Source organism: Acomys russatus, chromosome 23 (genome assembly GCF_903995435.1).
Source record: "Acomys russatus chromosome 23, mAcoRus1.1, whole genome shotgun sequence".
In the NCBI taxonomy this organism is placed as follows: domain Eukaryota; kingdom Metazoa; phylum Chordata; class Mammalia; order Rodentia; family Muridae; genus Acomys; species Acomys russatus.
In genome coordinates, this window is record NC_067159.1 from 43,602,146 (window position 1) to 43,622,727 (window position 20,582).

Below are 20,582 nucleotides of genomic sequence, written 5' to 3' on the forward strand. Positions count from 1 at the left end.
CCTCACCAGACAGAGCCTAAGAACCCAGCGGTGGATCCTAGGAGGTTGGAAGACATATTGCTCCCCTCACTTTCTGCACCTCTAGGAGAATATGTAATTTCACTGTTAGTCTGTAATTTTCAGAATTTATACTTTAAGATACATTCTGTATCACATGAGTGTTTGTTTTTGTTTGTTTGTTGTTTGTTTTGGTTGCTTGTGTTTGGTTCTGGGTCTCTGGTCTAGACAGCCTCTGGTTCCTGGCTCTCCATGCAGTGCCAGGGTTGGGCTCCCTCTTGTGGTATGGCTTAAACAACAAATGGGTTCAAGAGCTCTTTGAACCAAAATTGAAAGTCCTAGATGGGAAGTCCTGACAAACCCTTCTGGAAACACAGCTCATAAAGTTTTTACACCATTGTTAGTTCATTTCCGTGATCAAACGGTTTCAGTTTCCCAGTCCTTCAACACACTGTGAAAGTTACAGTGCTTTATAGCATTTGCTCACTTGGGGAAATCCAGAAAGTTTCCCAGGGTTGAAAGAGGAAATAAAAACAAGTGTCAGAGCCTGTCCACACACAGTGAGCAGCGAGAGCAGGTAAGAAGGGGCACTTGTTTTCCTGGGGTTCCTGCTAGGTCTGGGGAGGTCCTTCTAGAAACATGGGACCAGGATGAAAAGGCATTTTTGAAGGTGAATTCATTTTCTTTAGAACTACTGTGGCCAGAAAAGTCTGCTCCTGAGCATGTGCTGGAGCACAGCAGCAGATGAATCCATGAGTGGTATTATCAGGGAGGCTGGTCTATAAGAGCAACCACTAAACTCGTTTTGAGTTAGAGACCAGCAGCCATGTGGCCGAAACCGGGCAGGAAGGACATACATTTGGACTGTCTTTCTCTGTCCACACTGTCTCTGCTGACAGGGACACAGTTAAAGGACCACAGTCAGTGAAGGAGCTGACTCAGTTGCACTGCCTGGGGCTGACTTTCATATGGGGGAATAGAAGGAGAGGCAGGGTGGACAGCCACCTCCTCAGTGAAGGACAAAGAGAGGAAATGTTGTGTTGATGTAAAAAAAAAAAAAAAAAAAAAAAAACAGGGAATAAGAGAGAAGGTCTGTTGTAGAGCTGTATATGACCCAGGATCACAAAGTCAGCTAACCTCACACACTACTTCCCAACTCTTAAGTTTCCAGAAGTTTCTATAGCAACAGAACAAAGAGTCATAAGTCAGGATACTTTTAAAATACATTATTGGGGTCACAGAGCAAGCAGGCTGTGGCAAAATAGGCGAGTTTGCTACAAGCTTTCTGATGATAGTCTTTGAGGTGATGAGGGCTCGGGGTCTCTGTATATTCTAGAAAGTATTTTAACTGATAGCCACAGGAGCTTAGATCAAGCACAGAGACGGCAAATGAGTGGCCATGGACGCAGCTAAAGATAACCTAGGAAAACTTCCCTCCAGACTTTGCAGCACTCCAGCTTTCCATGCTCACATACAAATTCCAATCACTCAGGCTTGTAGGTTCACTGGCACACTTGTGACTGCTTTCTGGGAACCACAGGTCACAGCTGAGTCCCAGAGTGGAAAAACAAAGGACAGGGCAGGACAGGACATCACACATCTAAACTTGGCTGCTGCTTGAATTTCCTCCCTCACGCTCATCCCTCATGCCCACTTACTTCTTAACACTCCCCCGGCAGGATTTGACCCCTACCTTGTAGCGGTGGGCTTGCTCTAGAAAATCCCCCTGCAGAGAAGATTAAACACAGTGTCTGCTTATCTGGTCCCCCAACTCCAGGCCCTCAGGCTATTTATTATTCCTTCCTTCTGGGAACCAGAATCCTAGCGCAGGCATCTTTCTCACACATCACACTCTTAACTAATAACTTCCATCTGCCTGGTCAGCGGCTCCCCTCTGACCCTAGTGCTCCTCCTTCTTCTCCTCCTCCTCCTCTTCTGCACCTCTCCTTTGTCTTCTCCACCAAAGGGAAAACAAAGCAGAGACCCTGAAGGAGAATGGCAGGAAGTCAGTTCTTTGAACCACTTTCTAGGAGTCTTGTCCAGCTCCCTGATTTTTTTGCTATTAGCATCCCACTTGTGTGCAACATCCAGAATCTGCACTGCACCACTCAGACCTTCTCTGGGTTTAGGCTCCTTTGCTTATTAGCAGTCTAAGTTTCAGGGCACAGCACTTGTGCAACTGTGTCCTTGGAAGGGTTGCTGTGATATATTTTTATAAATTTTGCAAAACACACATTATATTGGTCCTCTTGCTAGGAGGGCAATGTGATTAATTCTGTGGATAGAGGCTCATGGTCATGACTTGAGGATAATTGCTCAGACAGATAGAAGGAATACATTTCATACTCTCTAGAAATCATGGCCAAGAAATGCATATAACTGCCAGATAGACACAAGGACTATATTTTAATCTCTAGAAATTATTGTAAGGATACACATTAAACAATAAATCATTAACTCCTGGGGTCCTTTAGTCATTGTAATTGTTTTGTTTTGATTTTGTTTTTCCAGACAGGGTTTCTCTCTATAGCCCTGGATGTCCTGGACATCCAGGCTGCCCTTGAACTCACAGAGATCCACCTGCCTCTGCCTCTGGAGTGCTAGGATTAAAGGCATGCGTCACCATGCTCAGCTTAGTCATTGTAATTATAAGCTAATGAAAAATACATATTTGATTTATTAAATAAGTTGCAATATAAGATAATTTCTCTAAATCTGATTTTATTTTCAATTTCATGTCTGGTGTAAAATCTTAAATAAGAACAATTTTCTATACAAAATTAATTAGAATATTTGTGTTGTGAGAACATTAAAGTCTTGTCACTGACATTATAAATAAAATTCTTTAATAGCATTTATAACATTCTAAATCTTTTGCAGGTTCTCTCTCAGCTATGTCTCCATGTATACAACATTGTTGAGGTTTTTTTTCCCCCAGAGTTTCACAATGCTACCTTCTGAGTGAAAGTTAATTCTGAGTGAAAGAATAAATTTCTAGTTAATCTTATTTCTTTATATATAGACAGGAAACAAGCCTGCACGATGGCCTCAGATATCGACATGCCTGGCCCTGTGTGCCTCATTAAGAATGTGAAAGGACAGCTGATAGCCAACCAGGAAGCCCTGAGCATCCTGTCTGCCATCCAGAAGCCAGTGGTGGTGGTGGCGATTGTGGGCCTCTACCGCACAGGCAAATCCTACTTGATGAATAAGCTGGCTGGGAAGAATACAGGTGAGTGCCACCAACAGAGCTGTGCTGGGTCCCCTGTGAGGTCTCACATCCTCTGCTCACAGGAGAGTGTGCAGAAGTTAATCTTCCAGTCACAGTGGGAAGTTGGGATCATTGTTGTTGTGACTGTTGCTCTGTCTGCTTGCTTCCAATTTTGAGACAAGGCCATGATACAACTCAAGCAGGTCCTTAGCTCAGTGCAGCCTGACCTCATCACGATTCTCTTGCCTCAGCCTCCTGAGTGCTGATTACATGCCTGCGTCACTACATACATCTTCTTTTGAAACCACAAATTGTTCCTTTCCTAGATGAAGAAAGGAAGTAATAAGGATAATTTAATCTAAATATTAATTAGCTTTAAGGCATTAAAAATGTGTCTTTCGGGCAACTGTCTTGTTCCTGTTTCAGTTGTGATGGAGTAAGGTACAGTTTGGAAAAGCTGGAGGGATAACAAACAGATCGATAACAAATAAAAAGTCAATAACTTGGAAAATGTGTCTTTAATGCTTAAAAATTCTATCTGCAGTATATATATATATATATATATATATTATTATTATAAATTATTAGATTTATCTTTAGGGGCTGGAGAGATGGCTCACTGGTTAAGGTACTATCGGTTCTTCCAAAGGGCCTGGGTTCAATTCCCAGCACCCACATGGCACTCACAACTGTCTGTAACTCCAGTTCCAAGGGATCTAACACCCTCACAGAAATGCACATAAAATAAAATTAAATACATTATTTTAAAATGATTGATCTTTATAATTATTTTTAAGTATCTGGGTCTGTGTATGGCACTAAAGAAAGATGCCAGAAGGAGGCATAAGGTTCCCTGAAACTGGAGTTATAGACAGTCGTGAACTGCTTTGTGTGTAGATGCTAAGAGCTGAACTCTGGTTCTCTGCAGGAGCAGCAAGCACATGGAACAACTGAGCCAACTTCCCAATTCACTTCCACTCTTATTATCACTTTCTGGGAGCCCTGGTGATAAGTGTCTCATTCCTCCTTTCCCCTGTGGTTCGCAGGCTTCTCTCTGGGCTCCACCGTGCAGTCTCACACCAAGGGTATCTGGATGTGGTGTGTGCCGCATTCCCAGAAGACAGACCACACCCTGGTTCTGCTCGACACTGAGGGCCTGGGAGACGTGGAGAAAGTAAGAATGAGCTCACTTGGCAATTCAGCCCTCATCTCTGAATACTTACACTGCCTTCTGTCATTCTAAAACCTTTTATTTTGTATTTGTGTGTGTATTTCTCTCTGGGGCTTTGGTGGGGCGTGTGTGTGTGTGTGTGTGTGTGTGTGTGTGTGTGTGAGCTTGTGCATGTGTGCATGTGCCATGGTACATGTGTGTGCTACAGTGCACATGTAGAGATTAGAGGACAATGTGTGAAGTCATTTCTCTTTTCGACTGTGTGAGTTCTGGGAATTGAACTTGTGCTGTAAGGCTGGGCAGTAAGCACGCTTTACCCACCAACTCTTCTCAGTGGACCTAGTCCTTCAATAAGAGTCTGAACTCCATCGTAGCAATCTTTTCAATTTTTACTCATGTAACATGCGGTCACATTAGCCAACAAAGAGGAGGTAACTAGTCACAAGACTGTGCCATAGGACAGCAGAGTGTTATTCTGCAGAGCTGAAACACTAACAACAGCTAAGCAGCACTAGTGAGAATCATCACAAATGAATCCAGAAACCAAAGAACACTCACCCCACAAGTGTTGCGAACAGCATCTGGAGGATTTTTGTTTCTTTTGTAGTTTGCGTAGATCACAATAAATTGTTTGGTTTTGTTTTTTTTTTTTTAAGGCTAAAAATCACCTCTCATTGAGTCTGTTTTGCCACTACTGACATGAAAAGTGACATAAGAACAAAACATACTCCTGACACCCATGTGTTCTGACTTCCAGGGTGACCCTGAGAATGACTGCTGGATCTTCGCCCTGGCTATACTTCTAAGCAGCACTTTTGTGTACAACAGCATGGGGGCCATCAACCAGCAGGCGCTGGACCAGCTGCAGTATCCTAAGTCAGACCTACCTGCAGGACATAGCTCCATGACTCTGGATCTTCCTTAACACAGCATAAAACAAACGTAACTCAAGTGTATGCAGCGACAGTGTTCACACTAAGGTTAGGAAATGGGCAAATGAAGGTTTGAGCTAGGGTTCGAGATGAAGAGCAACTAATGTGGGGTAGGGACCCTGGGGCTTAGGTGGGTGCCGTGCTGTTGCACACACATTCCTTAATTAGCTGCTCAGCTATGTGACAGAGCTGACAGACAGAATCCAAACCAGATCGTCCCCTGACGATGATGACCTGGAGAATTCAGCTGAGTTTGTGAGCTTCTTCCCAGACTTTGTATGGACTCTGAGAGACTTCTCTCTGGAGCTGAAAGTAAACGGGGAACCTATCTCGGCAGATGAATACCTACAGAATTCCCTGAGGCTTCTTCAAGGTGAGAGACACTGAGAATTCAGGTTTTCTATCTACAGTTATCTTATACCTGGAGTTCCTGTTGCTTCTAGCTGGCTACTAATAGTAAGTGATGCTTAGTACACGGTTTATCAGACTGAGTTAGGCATCTTCTCTTTTGTCTTAAGGACAAATTTTTCTGTCTTCCACCTTTTCATTTTCATTTAATTCATCCTTCATGCTTTGGACTGGTTTTTAGGCCAGAATGCAGAATATTGTATACAATGAATATATATTTGGGTGTTGGGGGAAGGAGAATGAAGTGTTACAAGTATCCTTGTCCAACTGCAGGAATAGTGTGGCTGTTGGACTGTCAGAAGTCTGTGGCAATCAAATGACGCTGTACACACAGCTTTACATGTTGTCTATGCACACAGTCCAGCTACACTAGGTGGAATTGATGCTCCCATTCCTGAGAAGCTTAACATTCCTGAGAGCATTTAGGCTTTTCCAAGACTGAAAATGCTTAATACAGACAGCACACACACACGCGCGCGCGTGCGCACACACACACACACACACACACACACACACACACACACACACACACACACCCCTGCTTCCTGCCCTATACTCCATTCTTCTTGTTTTGTGTTTTCATGGTCTTACTAGCGACCCAGGCTGGCCTCAACTTTAATCCTCCTGCTTCAATTTCCAGCATTCCAAAAGCTCACGTGACCAAATTAAAGAATATATAGTCATCTTCCAAATGCTGGCTGAAAACTCTATTCTTTGTTCCATCTAGGCATCAGTCAAAAAGAAAAACAGTTTAATATGCCTCGGCTCTGCATCCGCAAGTTCTTCCCAAAGAAGAAATGCTTTGTCTTTGAGCGGCCAGCTCACGGGAAGCAGCTCAACCAGCTAGAATCGCTGCAGGATCAAGACCTGGATCCCAGCTTTGTGGAACAAGTGGCGCAGTTCTGTTCCTATGTGTTCAGCTGCTCCGAGGTTAAAACTCTTTCAGGAGGCCTCAAGGTCAATGGACCACGTGAGTCCCTTCCTGTCCTTCTGCTCACTGCTTAGGCCACAGTACAGGAGACAGCAATAACCTCCTTAGCTTTGAAGAACCGTTCAGCTGTCACCACTGTAGTGATGAGCTGTACATGGTGCTAGTATTTATAATAGGTTTTGTTTATCAGATTTTCTTGATGGGAAAAGACAAAAAGGGGGCAAGTGGGGAAAAAAAAAAGCTTTTAACTTACCCAAGCACAATGGACATGAGTTCACCAATAAGATAGCCACTAAACAAGTACGATTTTTGACATTTAAGTCTAAGTTCAATGAAATCTACATGGAGCTGGTCATTGTCACAGTAGTGCACACAGAAAGTTCCCTTGGGCAATGCTACTTATTCTAATCAGCCTGGTGGAGAATTTCTGAATAGGGGAGCATGTTTTATACTGAATGGACATAAAATGCTTGTTGGTGACAAGCCTGAGAGATGTATGGAGCCTATTCTCATGGTGCTTGCGTTAAAATGAACATAAACATTCCATAGGCTCAGGTCCATGTCATCTCCATCCAACATTCTTAGCCTTTGGGGTTGCAGACCCCTTATGTGAGGATTTTGCCAAAAGGTGAGTCTAATTCTAGCAACATGAGGTAGAGGCTGGGATGTCAATCTTCCACATGATGCTAAGGACACTGATGCTTTAAGGCATCAATGACTGACAGAATGACAGAATTACACAGAGTAGACATGTCTCCATCCATCTGTAGCAAATACTGTCACCTGTTTCCCCATTATAGGACTAAAGAGTTTGGTGACAACCTATGTGAACACCATCAGCAGTGGGGGTCTGCCCTGCATGGAGAATGCTGTCCTGGCTTTGTCCAAGATAGAGAACTCATCCGCAGTACAAAAGGCCATCACCTACTATGAGCAGCAGATGAGCCAGAGGGTGCAGCTGCCCACAGAGACCCTCCAAGAATTGCTGGACCTGCACAGGACCTGTGAGAGAGAAGCCATCAAGATCTTCATGGACAATTCCTTCAAAGATATTGATCAAGTGTTCCAATCAGAATTAGGGGTAATTTTACTTTCAAGTTTACCTGGGCTTAGATTTTTGAAGGCTTTGAGGAAATAATGAGATGGGTGTTTGAAGGAGGCAACTGTTACTGGATTTTAAAATAGTGACAGTTGCTTATTACTAATCACAATAATCAGAAAAGATGGATTATAATAAGTTCAAGGCTTTTAAAAATATCTCTCCCTTCAGGAATAAGTTAGTAATATTCTCCTTTGCTGAATTAAGTACAGAGATGTAATTGGTGCTTCTGCTGACTGCTTCAAGATGATCCATGTTAATTCCATGTGTCTCCTTTGGCCCAGTCTGAAAACCAGATTACTTCTAAAGACGTACATCTTTGCTGTGAACTTCACTGTCAAGGAGCAAAGATAGCGTCAGTAAAAAGATGGCATCGTAGGAAGGGATGTAGCTAAAGTCAGGGCGTATAAGTTTTCCATTGTTTGTCTGGGGATTTATGTTTGTTTTTGTTTTGAGAAATGTTCCCAGTAATTCTAAACTCAGGGTTCTTTTTTTTTTTTTTTTTTTTTTTTTTTTCATTTTTCACTAAAGACCAAATTGGAAACAAAACGGGAGGAATTCTGTAAGAAGAATGTACAGGCATCCTTAGACCACTGCTCAGCTCTGCTTCAGGAAATTTTCAGTGCACTGGAAGAAGATGTGAAGCAGGGGGTTTATTCTAAACCTGGGGGTTACAGTCTTTTTATCCAGAAGAGAGAGAAGTTGAAGAAAAAGTACTATGAGGAACCCAGAAAGGGGGTGCAGGTAATCACTCTTACGTGGTTCTGGGAAGTTGCTTACCTTCAGACTGCAGTATGACCCCAGGCATCGCAGAGGCAGGGTCTTCCTGTTTGCACTCCGGGCATACCCCTTACATATCGCATACGTGAAGGTTATCATACTGGATATGTCCTGCTTACTCACCAGAGACTGTGCACTCAACAACTGAGTTCAAACTTACCACGTTAGCCACCAGTATGACTGCCACCCTGTGTTTCAGCTGGCATCTTTGTTGCAAATGACTCAATGACAACCCCATAAACAATACTTACAATTCAGGCATCTGGGCTTAAACTAGCTTTCAAAGAAAACTTCATGTGATATCATTCTGTGTCTTTCTGTCCATCACTCTTTCCCAGCCCCACACTTCCTTCCCTTTCTCATTTCCTCTGATCTCTTTGCTGTCCATGAGGGATTAAGCCTTCAGCAAACTCATGGCACCTGTGACGTCAGCACCATTAACCCCAAAGTTAGATCCCTCAGTTTAAAAAGAGAGTCTTTGTTTTCTAGCACAGGCCTCCAATAAAAGACATTCCTCAGCAGGGTCCAGCCTGGATCCTGTGCCTGCTTCTCTGACTGAGATTCCTGGCACCAGGAGATGTCATTAGAGGAAAGATCAATAGGGTGACAGGCACAAAACTTTGTGGTCATTCCTGCTGCTAACCTTGCGTCCTCTCCACTCATAGGCTGAAGAAGCTCTCAAGACATTTTTACAGTCCAAGGAGGATGTGGCTGATGCAATTCTACAGACAGACCAGACTCTGACAGAAAAGGAAAAGCAAATTGAAGGTGAGTGAGGCACAAGTTAAAGGACTATGACCCGTGAAACGATTAATAACTTGTATCCTATGACAATAAACCAGAGCTGAAAGAACAAAGCTGCGTCTTGCTGGCTGACGTCAGACATGGACACTATGAAGTCAGCAGTCACAGTGCAGCATGTGAGGAAGAAGAGAGCAATAACATGTTCACCTTCCTCCTCGCTTCCTTTCGCAGTGGAGCGTGTGAAAGCTGAAGCTGCAGAGGCTGCCTCAAAACAACTGGCGGAGATGCAGGAGAAGAATAATCAGTTGGCAAAGGAGAAAGAGAAGAGTTACCAGGAGCATGTGGAACAGTTGACTGAGAAGACAAAGCAGGAACAGGCCCAGGAGTTGGAGGAGCAAGCGAGGATCTTTAAGCTCAAATTTGAGGTATTTCAATTGCACCACCTTCTATTTCTCTTCATTTAAAAAAAAAAAGGTGTGTGTGTGTGTGTGTGTGTGTGTTTGCATGTGTGCATGCACCATCTATAAAGACCAGAAGAGGGAGCTGGATCTTCTAGAGCTGGAGTATTAGGTGGTTGTGAGACACCTGAGCTGATGTCAACATTGAATTCTAGACTGTACACACTATTTACAACTGTAAAAGTATCTCAGCTCCTTCCCATAGTGGAATCCACAATGGGAGTTGTTCTTCCTCACCTGCTATGAGTTTATTCCTCAGACTGTTTCTGAATAGAGGAACTGCTCACGCCAACAACTATGTGGTAAACTGTCCTTTCTTTTTCCTATTTTTCTTTCTGTGCTCCCAATTTGTGCTTAGCCATGAACTGGATGTGGAAATTCTTTGTCTTCAGTCTGGGACTCTGATTTTCTTGATATCATCTGTCACCCTGGCTACCAAGTTGCAGACTCTTACACTAAATTATTTCTTCTTCTTCTTCTTCTTCTTCTTCTTCTCCTCCTCCTCCTGCCCCCTTCTCCTCCTCCTGCCCCCTCCTGCCCCCTCCCCCTCTCTTCCATACATGATGGTGTATACTAGTGTTTTTTTTTTTCTTCTTAAAGATTTATTTTCTGTGAGTGCTCTCTCTGCATGTATACCTTCAGGCCAGAAGCGAGCATCAGATCCAGGTACAGATGGTTGTGAGGCACCAATCAGTTGCTGGGAATTGAACTCATGATCTCTGAAAGAGCAGATAGCACTCTTAACCTCTGAGCCATCTCTCTAACCCCATGTTACTGTTTCTTCATGTGTGAACATGCATGTGAAAGCCAGAGATCTTCAATTATTCCTCCATCACTCTCCACCATAGTTTTTGAGACAGATTTTCTCATTGATGGGGCTAGCCTGGCTGGCCAGTGAGATTCAGGGATCTGCTATATCTACCTCCCCAGCCTGGTGTACATTAACCAGGGTCTGCACCTACATTTACATGGGTATCAGGTCCTCATGTGTGTGCAACAGGCGTGTTAATGCAGAGCCATCCCTCAGACCCTAGACTAAATTTCTGAGACCAAGATACAGAGCCTTGGTCAGATTTTCAGAACCCAGGTGCATATGTACATAAGACGTGAGTAGGGATGTAGTAAAGTCTACAATGCTAAAATTTGAAGCCAAACACATGACTAAGATTACCTACAGTGGCTATGGATAACTAAAGAGGGGGTAATCAATGACAAGAACCTAGGTCCATCGATGGAACTGTTTCTTTTCTTTCTTTCTTTTTCTTTATTCAAGACAGGCTTTCTCTGTGTAGCCTTGGCTGTCCTGAAACTCACTCTGTAGACCAGGCTGGCCTCAAACTCACAGATATCCGTCTGCCTCTGCCTCCGTGAGTGCTGAGATTAGAGATGTGTGCCACCACAGCCCAGCTAATGAAACTGTTTCTTAACTAAAAAGAACCCCCAAAAGAAGTGAGCACTGCTGCCCAAGAAAAAGCATACTTTGAAAAGAGGAGGTTAAAATGTCAAAAGGGGGAAGAAAAGGAAACCCTTCTCTGCATATCAAAGTTTACATATGAATAAAAACAGGGTAAATGCAAATAGAGAAAATATTAAGAAATTAAATAATAGAAGTAAATTATTACCAAAACTACACAGAACATAGGAATCAACTCAGTGCAAAGATTAATGGTCTCTACTTGTCACATTTTAGGAACAGGTCCAGCTACTAACAGAGGGATACCAGAAGGAGATAAAAAAAATGCAAGATGAAATGATTTGTCTCCAGAACAGGAAACCAAAGCGCAAATGGTATAAGCTAAAGTTTTAAGAAGAGCAGCATCCACCGTCCTGCCACTAAAGCAGAGCTGAGCAGGCTATAGAATTGGGAACAAGTGTCACTTCAGTTGATAATAAATGGGTCCTGTGTCAGAAAACTAGAAATCTGCACAGATGTGCACTGAGATCATTGAACTCATGTTTATCTTCCTATAAGATTGTATGCAAAGAATGTCATTGGTTCTCTGCCGTGGGAGAGGGATCAACAGACTGCTCTGAAGAAAGCCACTTTTCCAGATGATCTCCAGGAGACAAGCAGACACTAAGCTCACTCTTAAATCCTGCCACATAAAGGAATCAAGGTGTCCAGGGTGTGATGGGTCTGAAGGACAGAGATAGCTTCACCCCTTACTGGAGACAAAGTAAAGTTCTCCATCATTTCAAAGGTGCTCAATCTTTGCTGAGTGGCAGTGATTTATGAAGACTGGTAATGAATAGCCCTATCAACACACTTCATCATAAATAATGCCTCTTGCCTGGAGATCTAGAACCCTAATATATAATATCCTCAGGAAGACTGAAGACGCCATTAGCATGACAAAGAGCTGGATCACAGATCTATGAGATGAAGAAGAAGGGCAAACAATGAAGAAAGAATTAGTCCAGGTCATGTAGATTGACATTTCCAAACTTTAACGGTTGTCACTGGATTGCATTCCAACATGATGACAATCAAGCACAAGGTATGCAGCTTTAAAGATGGATGCTACATTGTGAAGGACAGTCTGTAGATATCAAAGGCATAAACTTACGCTACTCATTTCCGATCATTAGCAGTTAGAGTTGAAATCCTGTTGATTTTCCCTAAGCAGAATAAAGGTTCTTTTCCCCGTATTTCCCATTTTGAACAATTCTTAGTTAAGCAAGTTAAATAAGTCTCAGAAAGAAAAACATGTTTTCTATAATATGTAGCTCCAAGTCTGTATATAGATAAAATTGTGTACGTATATATTACATGAAAGTCAAAGTGAAACTGTCTAGGGAGGAGGCATAAAGAGAAGAGTAGGGAAAATGTAGGCATGATAAACATACATGATACCTATATGAAAATGTCCTCCCATGGCACCACACCATATACATGAATATATGCCATGAAAACATAAACAGTATGCGATCAACAAAGAGCATTTCTAAAATAAGCATTCTGACAACTCTATGTACATAACATTAACAGGTCAGATAAATCAACTAATTTGTGAAGAAAGCATAAAAGTAAAACTCACTGTATTTGTCACTTCCCTGGTTGCTGCAACAAAATCCCTGGCCAAGGCAACTGAAGGAAGGATGGGACTATTTTGACTCACAGTTTCAGGGGGCTGTGCGTTATGGTGGGATATGGTGGCAGGGATGTGAGGACACCAGTCACTCTGCATCCACATGGAGGAGACAGAAATAGATGAGTGCTGGGGGCCAAATCAACTTCTGTGTAGTCGGCCTGAAACTCCAACTTATGATATTGTCTTTCCACAGATAGGGTAGTTCTCTGCACTCCATTAACCTAATGTAGAAATTCCCTCACAGGCATGCCTGGAGGTGTGTGCCCTGGGTGAGTCCCGATCTTGTTGAGTTGGTAATCGATTTACTAACTCACACTCTTCTAGGGTAAAAGAGGTCACTTGAATTATAACTGCTCAAGATATATATATGTATATATATTTCTCCATATCCAGAAGACTTTCTCTTACTGTGCATGTAAAGAGGAAATCATATAAATTCTACAGTGCTATGAGAGCAAGATTGCCTTAATGATAAAGTCAACCAAAAAAAAAAAAAATAGTACAAATCAGAGAAACCCACAGATCAACACCCTTCATGAACTTAGATGCAAAACTCTAGAAAAAAATATCAACCAACAAAATCCAGGACGTTACCAAAACAATTTACTTACGTTAGGCAGGATTTATCCTAAAAATAAAGGCTGGAGCAAAAACATGTAATCCACTACACTGAAAGCTAAAGAAGACAAAACAAAATGCTGGGTTCCACAAATAGCTACATAAAAATCCTGACATGGCACCCATGAATAATAAAACAACCCCCATAGTGGTGCAAGTATCCTCCTCTTGTGTTTTATTTGCTTGGGGTTGGGGTGTGGTTGATGTTTGTTGTGGTATTGTTGTTGTTGTTTTGAGATAGATTCTTGTTATATAGCATGAACATGCTCACTGGAAACACAGACAGCACACATTTTATACACACACACACACACACACACACACACACACACACACACACACACCTAACTTAGTCAACAAACAAAAAAACAAACTCCAATCATTATTATGTACAAATAATGAGCAACTAGGAATCAAAATTTACAATAACTACAGAAAAAGTGAAATAGCTAGCTGCAAACCCAGCAAACACATGAAATGTCAATGCTAAAAACCGCTCTGAAAGCAGAGATGGGCAGGATAACTCACGATCCTCGATTCTCAGAATAACGGACTAGCACATAATTCTTACCCAGCACCCAGTCTCTGTGAAGCTGAGTCAGATCCTCCTTCTATAGGTAGTCCTTGCTGGGATGGTGGTGCTGCAGTAGCAAGGGTGTGTGTGTCCCACAAGAGCTAGGTCTCAGTGGACACCAAAATAGGTCTAGCAACTTGTATCAGCCTTTCATCCCAATAGAAAGGAAAGAATTGTGGCCCAAAAAATCACAATGCCAAACACTTTCCTGCCATCCCATAATAAAGGAAAGCACAGAGGAGACGAGAACCTAAAAGAAGTGGCACACACATTCTCCCAATTTTATTTCAGAGATGTTCCCAGCTTAGGTCCAAAACTGTCGCAACCCCTCCAGTGGAGTCTGTGTGACCCACGTTGCCACAGAAGCGAGGCGATGACCCCTACTCATAGGGTCTGATGTTTCTGCCAACGGTAACTGATTACAGCACTAACTGTTTTGGGAAGTCCCTGACTGTTTTTCTAAATGTTTTCTCTTTCTGTCTTTGTTTTTATTTTCCTTGTGAAAAAAAAACTTTTCAGACGTAACTGTGTTGCTAGGCGACCCTTTACTTAAAACTACAGCCAAGGGTCATTCAGTCAAGTTTACCACTAAGTTCCGTTCCACTTGTTAATAAAAACATGACTAAAAATTAATCATAGTTCATATTATGACTTACAAATAAAAATTTGAGTAAAACTCCAGATAGTGACAGATGAGGTAAAAAAAAAAAAACTGTCTTGACTCATAGATGTTTGACATAATTTTTTTTAAAATTGACCTTTGAAAAAAAAAACACATACACTGATACCAATCTAATGACTTATAAATGGCTGTTCAATATTGATGACAACATAATTACACTTCCTTCTGTATTTTTAAATTGTATAAAAAATAATGTAACCACGAGTGTACACCCCCGTTTTAAAATATGTATATAACCCTGGCTTGCTTGTCTCCTAAATACACTCAGACTCAGATTCAATCTAACTCTGAGTTGGTCTATTTGTCACTTCGCCTATCGTCTGCCCACTGACACTTCAAGAACTCCCGACCCCAAGGACCTATACCTGACTGAGACGGTGCGCAAGTCTCCCTGGGAACTTAGGTAAGATCACGTGACAACCACAACTGCCTAAACTACAGGGACTATTCAACTCTTTGTTCAATACTTACAAGAATTGGGAAGTAGGGGCTAGCTAGCTAGATGGCTCAGGAGTTAAGCACACTGGCTGATCTTCCAGGGGACCTGGGTTTGAGTCCCAGAGCCCATGTGATGGCTTACAACCATCCGTAACACCAGTTCCAGGGGCTCTGACGACTTCTTCAGACCTCCGTGGGCACCAAGCATGTACATGTGCAGACAAAAGCCTCTTACACATAGAATTAAGTAATTATTTTTAAAAGAACTGGGAAGTAGGAAACTGTCTCATCATGAAGAAAGATAATAAACAAACATTCACAAAAAAAATAAAACAAAACAAACAAACAAAAAAACACCGAAATGCCTTAGAAAGAGCGAGGAGGCTCTTTCTGATCTAGAAAGGAGCTGCGCTGGTACAGTGTGTGATCAAATCTCCTCAGTAAGTCTTAAACATATTCTCTGGCCAGATAAGCAGTAGAAAAAAAGGAGCACGAAGAAAAGAATCCAAAATAGGAGGTAAGGCATGAGAAGAGTGAAATCCTACCGAATCTATCCAAACTGAACAGCATTACCGGATTCAAAGCACCAATTACATCCGTGAAATTCAGGCAGCAACGTGCGCCATCTAGTGGCTATCACTTTCATTACTACCTGTGAGTGTTAACATTGTGCATACTCCCCTAACACAGGATCCCTGTTGTTCAGCACAGCACCGTCAGAGCTTAAAGAGTTCCTGCCACACAGAATGCTTCATGCAAAGCTTTAAACGTGAGTTCTGTGTCATCTAAACTGCATGTTCTGATGCTTCTCCCTCAGTGTTTACGGCTGGATTACTAAACATCACAGGAGCATTTCAGGAGTATGGCCTTATTTCTGCTTTACTTTACACAAAGCGTTTGATCATCATCCACTCTTTAAGAATTCAGGGAACCTGAGTTGGCTTAGGTACTCACACTGCCTCAGGGCACAAGGGTGCAAGGGTGCAAGTAGCCTGAAACAGTGACTTTGGGACAATAGTAACGCCAGAAGGTCGTTGCACAGCATGACAGACAGGGGGAGCAAGAAGGAAGCCTTCACGGACAGTCTCTAGGCCTGAGACCCTACAGCCCTGTTAGAGAGCATCCCTGCAAAGTTTACACGTGCCTTTATGGATGTGGGCCAAGAGTTCCGAAGGCAAAGTCACAAAGAGAAGGAAACTGGGCACCTCATCATCGAACAGCAGCTCCCACCAGCAAGCAGATGCTTGCCTCAGTTTACATTTTCTGATGCTTGTTTGGAAGCTGTGTAGTGAATGCATGTCTGCAAGGCTATGTTGAACTTTTTCCAAGGACAGTTTTGATTATTCTGGTTACATAAACAACCCACACTTTCAATCACTTTTCCTATCATGATGATTTGTAGAGTCAAAGCTCATTTTCCCTATTGGGAAAAAAAAAATTGAGGGTGATTGACTAGTTAAGTAGCAAATGCTAGCAATTAAATTGCTTTCAACCCAGAGAAAATGTAAGTGGATGGAGACACGAAGATACAGAGCAAACTTAGCAACTTTCCTGGGGCTAAATGCACAATTTCTGTTAAGGCTTTAGAAACATTTAAAATACGCCAAAATCACTACTACTGTCTAGCTAGAAAGCAGTGCTTTCAACGTGCAAGCTGAACAAGCATTTGAATGCCTGTATCCCTTGGCACTCTGAAGGCAGACACAGACGGGTTTCTCAGAGTTTGGGAGCAACTTGGGCTAAATAATGAAAACAGTCAAGGGGTTGCATGGTGAGATTCTATCTCAAAGATCTTCAACATATAGATTCTATATAGTGCTTCAAGAGGGCTGCAGCCACCAATATTACATTTAAACTAGTAAGGAAATCTCAAATCGAAGAAACGAGAAAGGTAGTATTTCAGCATGTGGGCAGTCTAGTTATAGTAGAAACTAGGAACACAGTGCTCATAACACATACCGCATGCTTTGAAATAACAAGCTAGCAGTTTATTGTAATGGTTGTACATGAAAGACAGAAGGAGAAAGGAAAGCAACCAAGCAGCCACTTAGCCTTTAAAAACCCTCAGCAAAACGATGGCATGATGGTATTTCCCAGGCCAACCACAGCAACATGAACAGAACACCAACTGCAGATAAGCTGTCCCGAGATAATCATGAGCTTTAGGTCCAAGGGGGAGAACTCCAATAACCTCCAAAATGGACAAACCCACTGACTGGCTCAGCTCAAGCTGGGCTATAGCACTGCTGGCAGGGAGACAAACATTCACTGTCATCATCCCTCGTGGACCTGTGAAACCTGTGTGACAGGGAGTGCGGCTTGCCTATTGAGATACATGGTGCAAAGCCACAGGACCCTCAAGTCCCTTTTCCTTCTAGCCTAAGGTTCACAGGAACACGAACACACACACACACACACACACACACACACACACACACACACACCTGCAGCTACCAGTTTTCTTTTATAACTCACGAGGTTTTTCCTGTTTCTGCTCTTCCCTCTACTCCAGAGAGAGAGAGACAGTCCTCCTCTCTTCCTGGAGAGATAGTCATGATTGCTCTGGACTTACCCAAAGGCCTCTGGCTATTCCCCCTCCCCCTCTCCCTCTCCCTCTCTCTCTCATCTATGATAAAAAAAAAAAAATCTTCTTTCTACCCTATGGGTCGGTCGTCGGTCAGTTGCGTGGCCTCCCTGGTGCCCTTGCTTACAAGGACCTCATTTAATGATCATGTCAAAACACAGAAACGGCTCCTTATGCCAAGGACGGGGCAACCAACCAAAGCCTGCTTCTGCTCTTCACTCCAGGCTTGCTTACAGCGCCCAGCCACCCTCATGCCCTCCACCACCTCAACTTCTTCAAAACCAAGAAGAAGAAAACTGAACCCCAAGCTGGGCTCTTCACAGAAACTCGCTTTTCACCACCCCCACCCTCCCCACAAAGGGCTCTTCCTTTTCCCCTAGGTCCCTTCGCTGCCCTAGTCTTCCGGCTTTCCTCTCGCCTTGGCTCATTAGGTCCGGCATCTCTTTACAGTTCCGAAGGGAAGATTCCGTCCCCTTTTACTCCAAAAGGGACAAATAGACACCTGCAAGTCGTTCTGCACACTGCACACGCCGGCATCTTGAACATCTTCCAAAGTCTCTCACCGGAAGCCGCTCAGAGTCCAAGCAGCCAAGATTTACCCACCCTGACAAATCCGTCGAGCTCCAATCCTACACACCCATTTCAGCCTGGATTTGCAACCAAGGCCACGCCTTCGGTGCTTCGCTCATCACCGTGCGCTCCGGGATTGGGGAAACCTCAGGCGATCCGTACCCTTAACCTTGATGCTGGAGCCAATCACCGGCCAGAGGCAAGCACCGCCTCCACCACGCCCCCTCACCCACCACTGAATTCCCTATAGCACCTTGCATCAGAAAAGTACCTTTTGCCCCGGACGCTCCCCTCTCACCACTTTGCGACCTCCGGACTGAAACCAGGAGCTCCTTCGAACCAGGAGAAGGAGGTGAGTGGGCGCGGAATTTGGTCTGTGGTGACACGGACTGCGGCATGCTGAGTCTGCGGAGCTCGTAGCCAAAGGGAGGTGGGGCGGGCTGGAGAAGCGTCCTTGCGAGGCTCTCGGTCGGACCTTGGGTTGATGAGATTTTATTTGGAAAAGGAAGGGCTCGAAGGGCTCCGAGATACTAAATCCCAGTCCTCTCCTGTCCCTTTTGCTCTTGATTGTGTAATTTGAGGTACTTAGAACGCATCTGTTTGTTTTTCGAAGCAGTCTCTTGTTCTCTAAGTAGGTATATAGCAGAGGACGATCTTGAATTTGTTAATTCTCCTGTCCCCACTTCCCAGTGCTAGGATTATAGGTGTGCACTACCCATCACCGCTACTGGTTGGAACCCAGAGCTTTATCCAGATAGGCAGGCGCACCCTAATAATTGAGTTACCTCCCCAGCCCGGGTAAGCGAAAGTTCAAGGTTGAAAAGGAAAACTAAAGAAGCAGTTAAGGGTGAGTTTATTTTTTCAAAAGACTAAAGCCTGTGGGGGCGTGGTGGTGCAAGGCACGCCTTTTATATCCCAGCACTCGAGAGGCAAAGGCAGGTGGATCGATGTGAGTTGGAAGCCAGCTGGGCCTACAAAGTGAATCCAGGACAGCCAAGGCTAAACAGAGAAACTTGTCTCGAAAACAAAACAAAAACAAAAACAAAAAAAGACAAAGCAATCTTACCAGTGGTGCGTGAAGGCCGAGCATTGGTGCAGATCCGAGCCTCCAGCCATGGTTTGGCACAGCCTCCACTCCACGTTACACCGGCGGCCATCTCACCACAACGTGGGTAGGTGACACAGGGGAAGCTACCTCACAACCGCAGCCTGTAAATCTGTTTTTTGGGGGGCCTGTGTGTGTGTGTGTGTGTGTGTGTGTGTGTGTGTGTGTTTCGAGACAGGGTTGCTCTGTGTAGCCTTGGCTGCCCTGGACTCACTTTGTAAACCAGGCTGACCTCGAACTCACAGCGATCCGCCTGCCTCTGCCTCCCGAGTGCTGGGATTAAAGGCGTGCGCCACCACACCCGGGCAAATCTGTTAAATTTTGCCTGTGTGCTTGTCCTAATTCCTGTGTAATGCCCAAGTTGTGAAAACCCCCAAAGACCACCAGAAATCAGCCAAATGCAAATTACACAGGGTCTCGTTTATTAGTCAAGCTCAGAGCCTGGATCACCAGCCCTCTCTTGATGAGGGAAGATGGCAGACCCTTGTGCTAGGGGAACAGCCTTGCTGTTACATGATAGGTCAGAGGGGTACAGGAAAATTGTCCTTTAAGCTGATTGGCTGAGGGACCAAGGCTAAGTGAGGGGACCAGGGCCAGACTGCAGGGGCTAATTTTTCGTTTGTTCTGGTCACTGACCTGTAACTCTGGTTGGCCCCGGATGCAAGCTCCTAGGAATGGTTGCTAGCTATATGTTTATGGCTCTCCCTGGAAACTGGGGGAGGGTGGGGGGCAGGTGCTCAGGCCCTGAACACAAAATGGTGTTGGTTTGGTCTCTACACCTGCTGCAGGCAGCCATACATACAGCTTCTCTTGTGAGAAATGTATTATTAAACGGATCCCACTTGCACACAGCATTACAGCCGTTTTTCAGTGGTTCCTCTTACCACCAATGCTGATACACTTTGGTTTTTCTTATCTTCCTGTCTTCAAAGGGCTTTGACCGCCTCTTTGTCCTTATTCACCTCCGTCTGTTGCAATTAGTGAACTTTATAAACATTCTAGAAGCACACTAACAGTGTGGTATGTGGTGAAAACAGGGACCTCCTCACTAGCACTAGCCCTTTGAGGGGTTGTCTCTGATGATCTTTCTTGAGCTGCAGCTAACCCCAAGACTCGGGACTTTTTCAAGTTACTAACACTCTAACTATTCTTCATGTATGTCTCCCTCATGTGGGACAGGTTTGTAAC

General features: G+C 43.7%; 2 protein-coding genes across 3 annotated transcripts in view; both read left to right on the forward strand.

Moving 5' to 3' along the window:
* The first annotated feature begins 408 nt into the window (after positions 1-408).
* Positions 409-12,160, forward strand: LOC127206639 (guanylate-binding protein 1-like). The gene is made up of 11 exons (XM_051165979.1): positions 409-574; positions 3,020-3,229; positions 4,255-4,382; positions 5,137-5,246; positions 5,488-5,684; positions 6,447-6,689; positions 7,451-7,731; positions 8,281-8,493; positions 9,195-9,297; positions 9,505-9,698; positions 11,422-12,160. Exons 2-11 carry the CDS (start codon positions 3,040-3,042, stop codon positions 11,536-11,538), a joined length of 1,776 nt encoding a protein of 591 aa, XP_051021936.1. The 5' UTR covers positions 409-574; positions 3,020-3,039; the 3' UTR covers positions 11,539-12,160.
* A 6,364-nt stretch (positions 12,161-18,524) lies between these two features.
* The window catches only part of Kyat3 (kynurenine aminotransferase 3), a 44,953-nt gene continuing 42,895 nt past the window's right edge, over positions 18,525-20,582 (forward strand). Inside the window, exon 1 of one of the 2 annotated variants that reach the window (XM_051165973.1) lies at positions 18,525-18,641. The gene's annotated coding sequence lies outside the window, so the exon portion shown is untranslated. The remainder of the gene's footprint in view (positions 18,642-20,582) is intronic. The other variant, XM_051165974.1, reaches the window with a different exon arrangement.

What these genes read in the sequence shown, in the direction of transcription:
- LOC127206639 (XM_051165979.1), top strand. Translation starts at nt 3,040, where the DNA reads ATGGCCTCAGATATCGACATGCCTGGCCCTGTGTGCCTCATTAAGAAT. An exon ending in GCCTGGGAGACGTGGAGAAA is followed by an intron (nt 4,383 to 5,136) that starts GTAAGAATGAGC and finishes TCTGACTTCCAG; the next exon opens with GGTGACCCTGAGAATGACTG. An exon ending in AAAGGAAAAGCAAATTGAAG is followed by an intron (nt 9,298 to 9,504) that starts GTGAGTGAGGCA and finishes TTCCTTTCGCAG; the next exon opens with TGGAGCGTGTGAAAGCTGAA.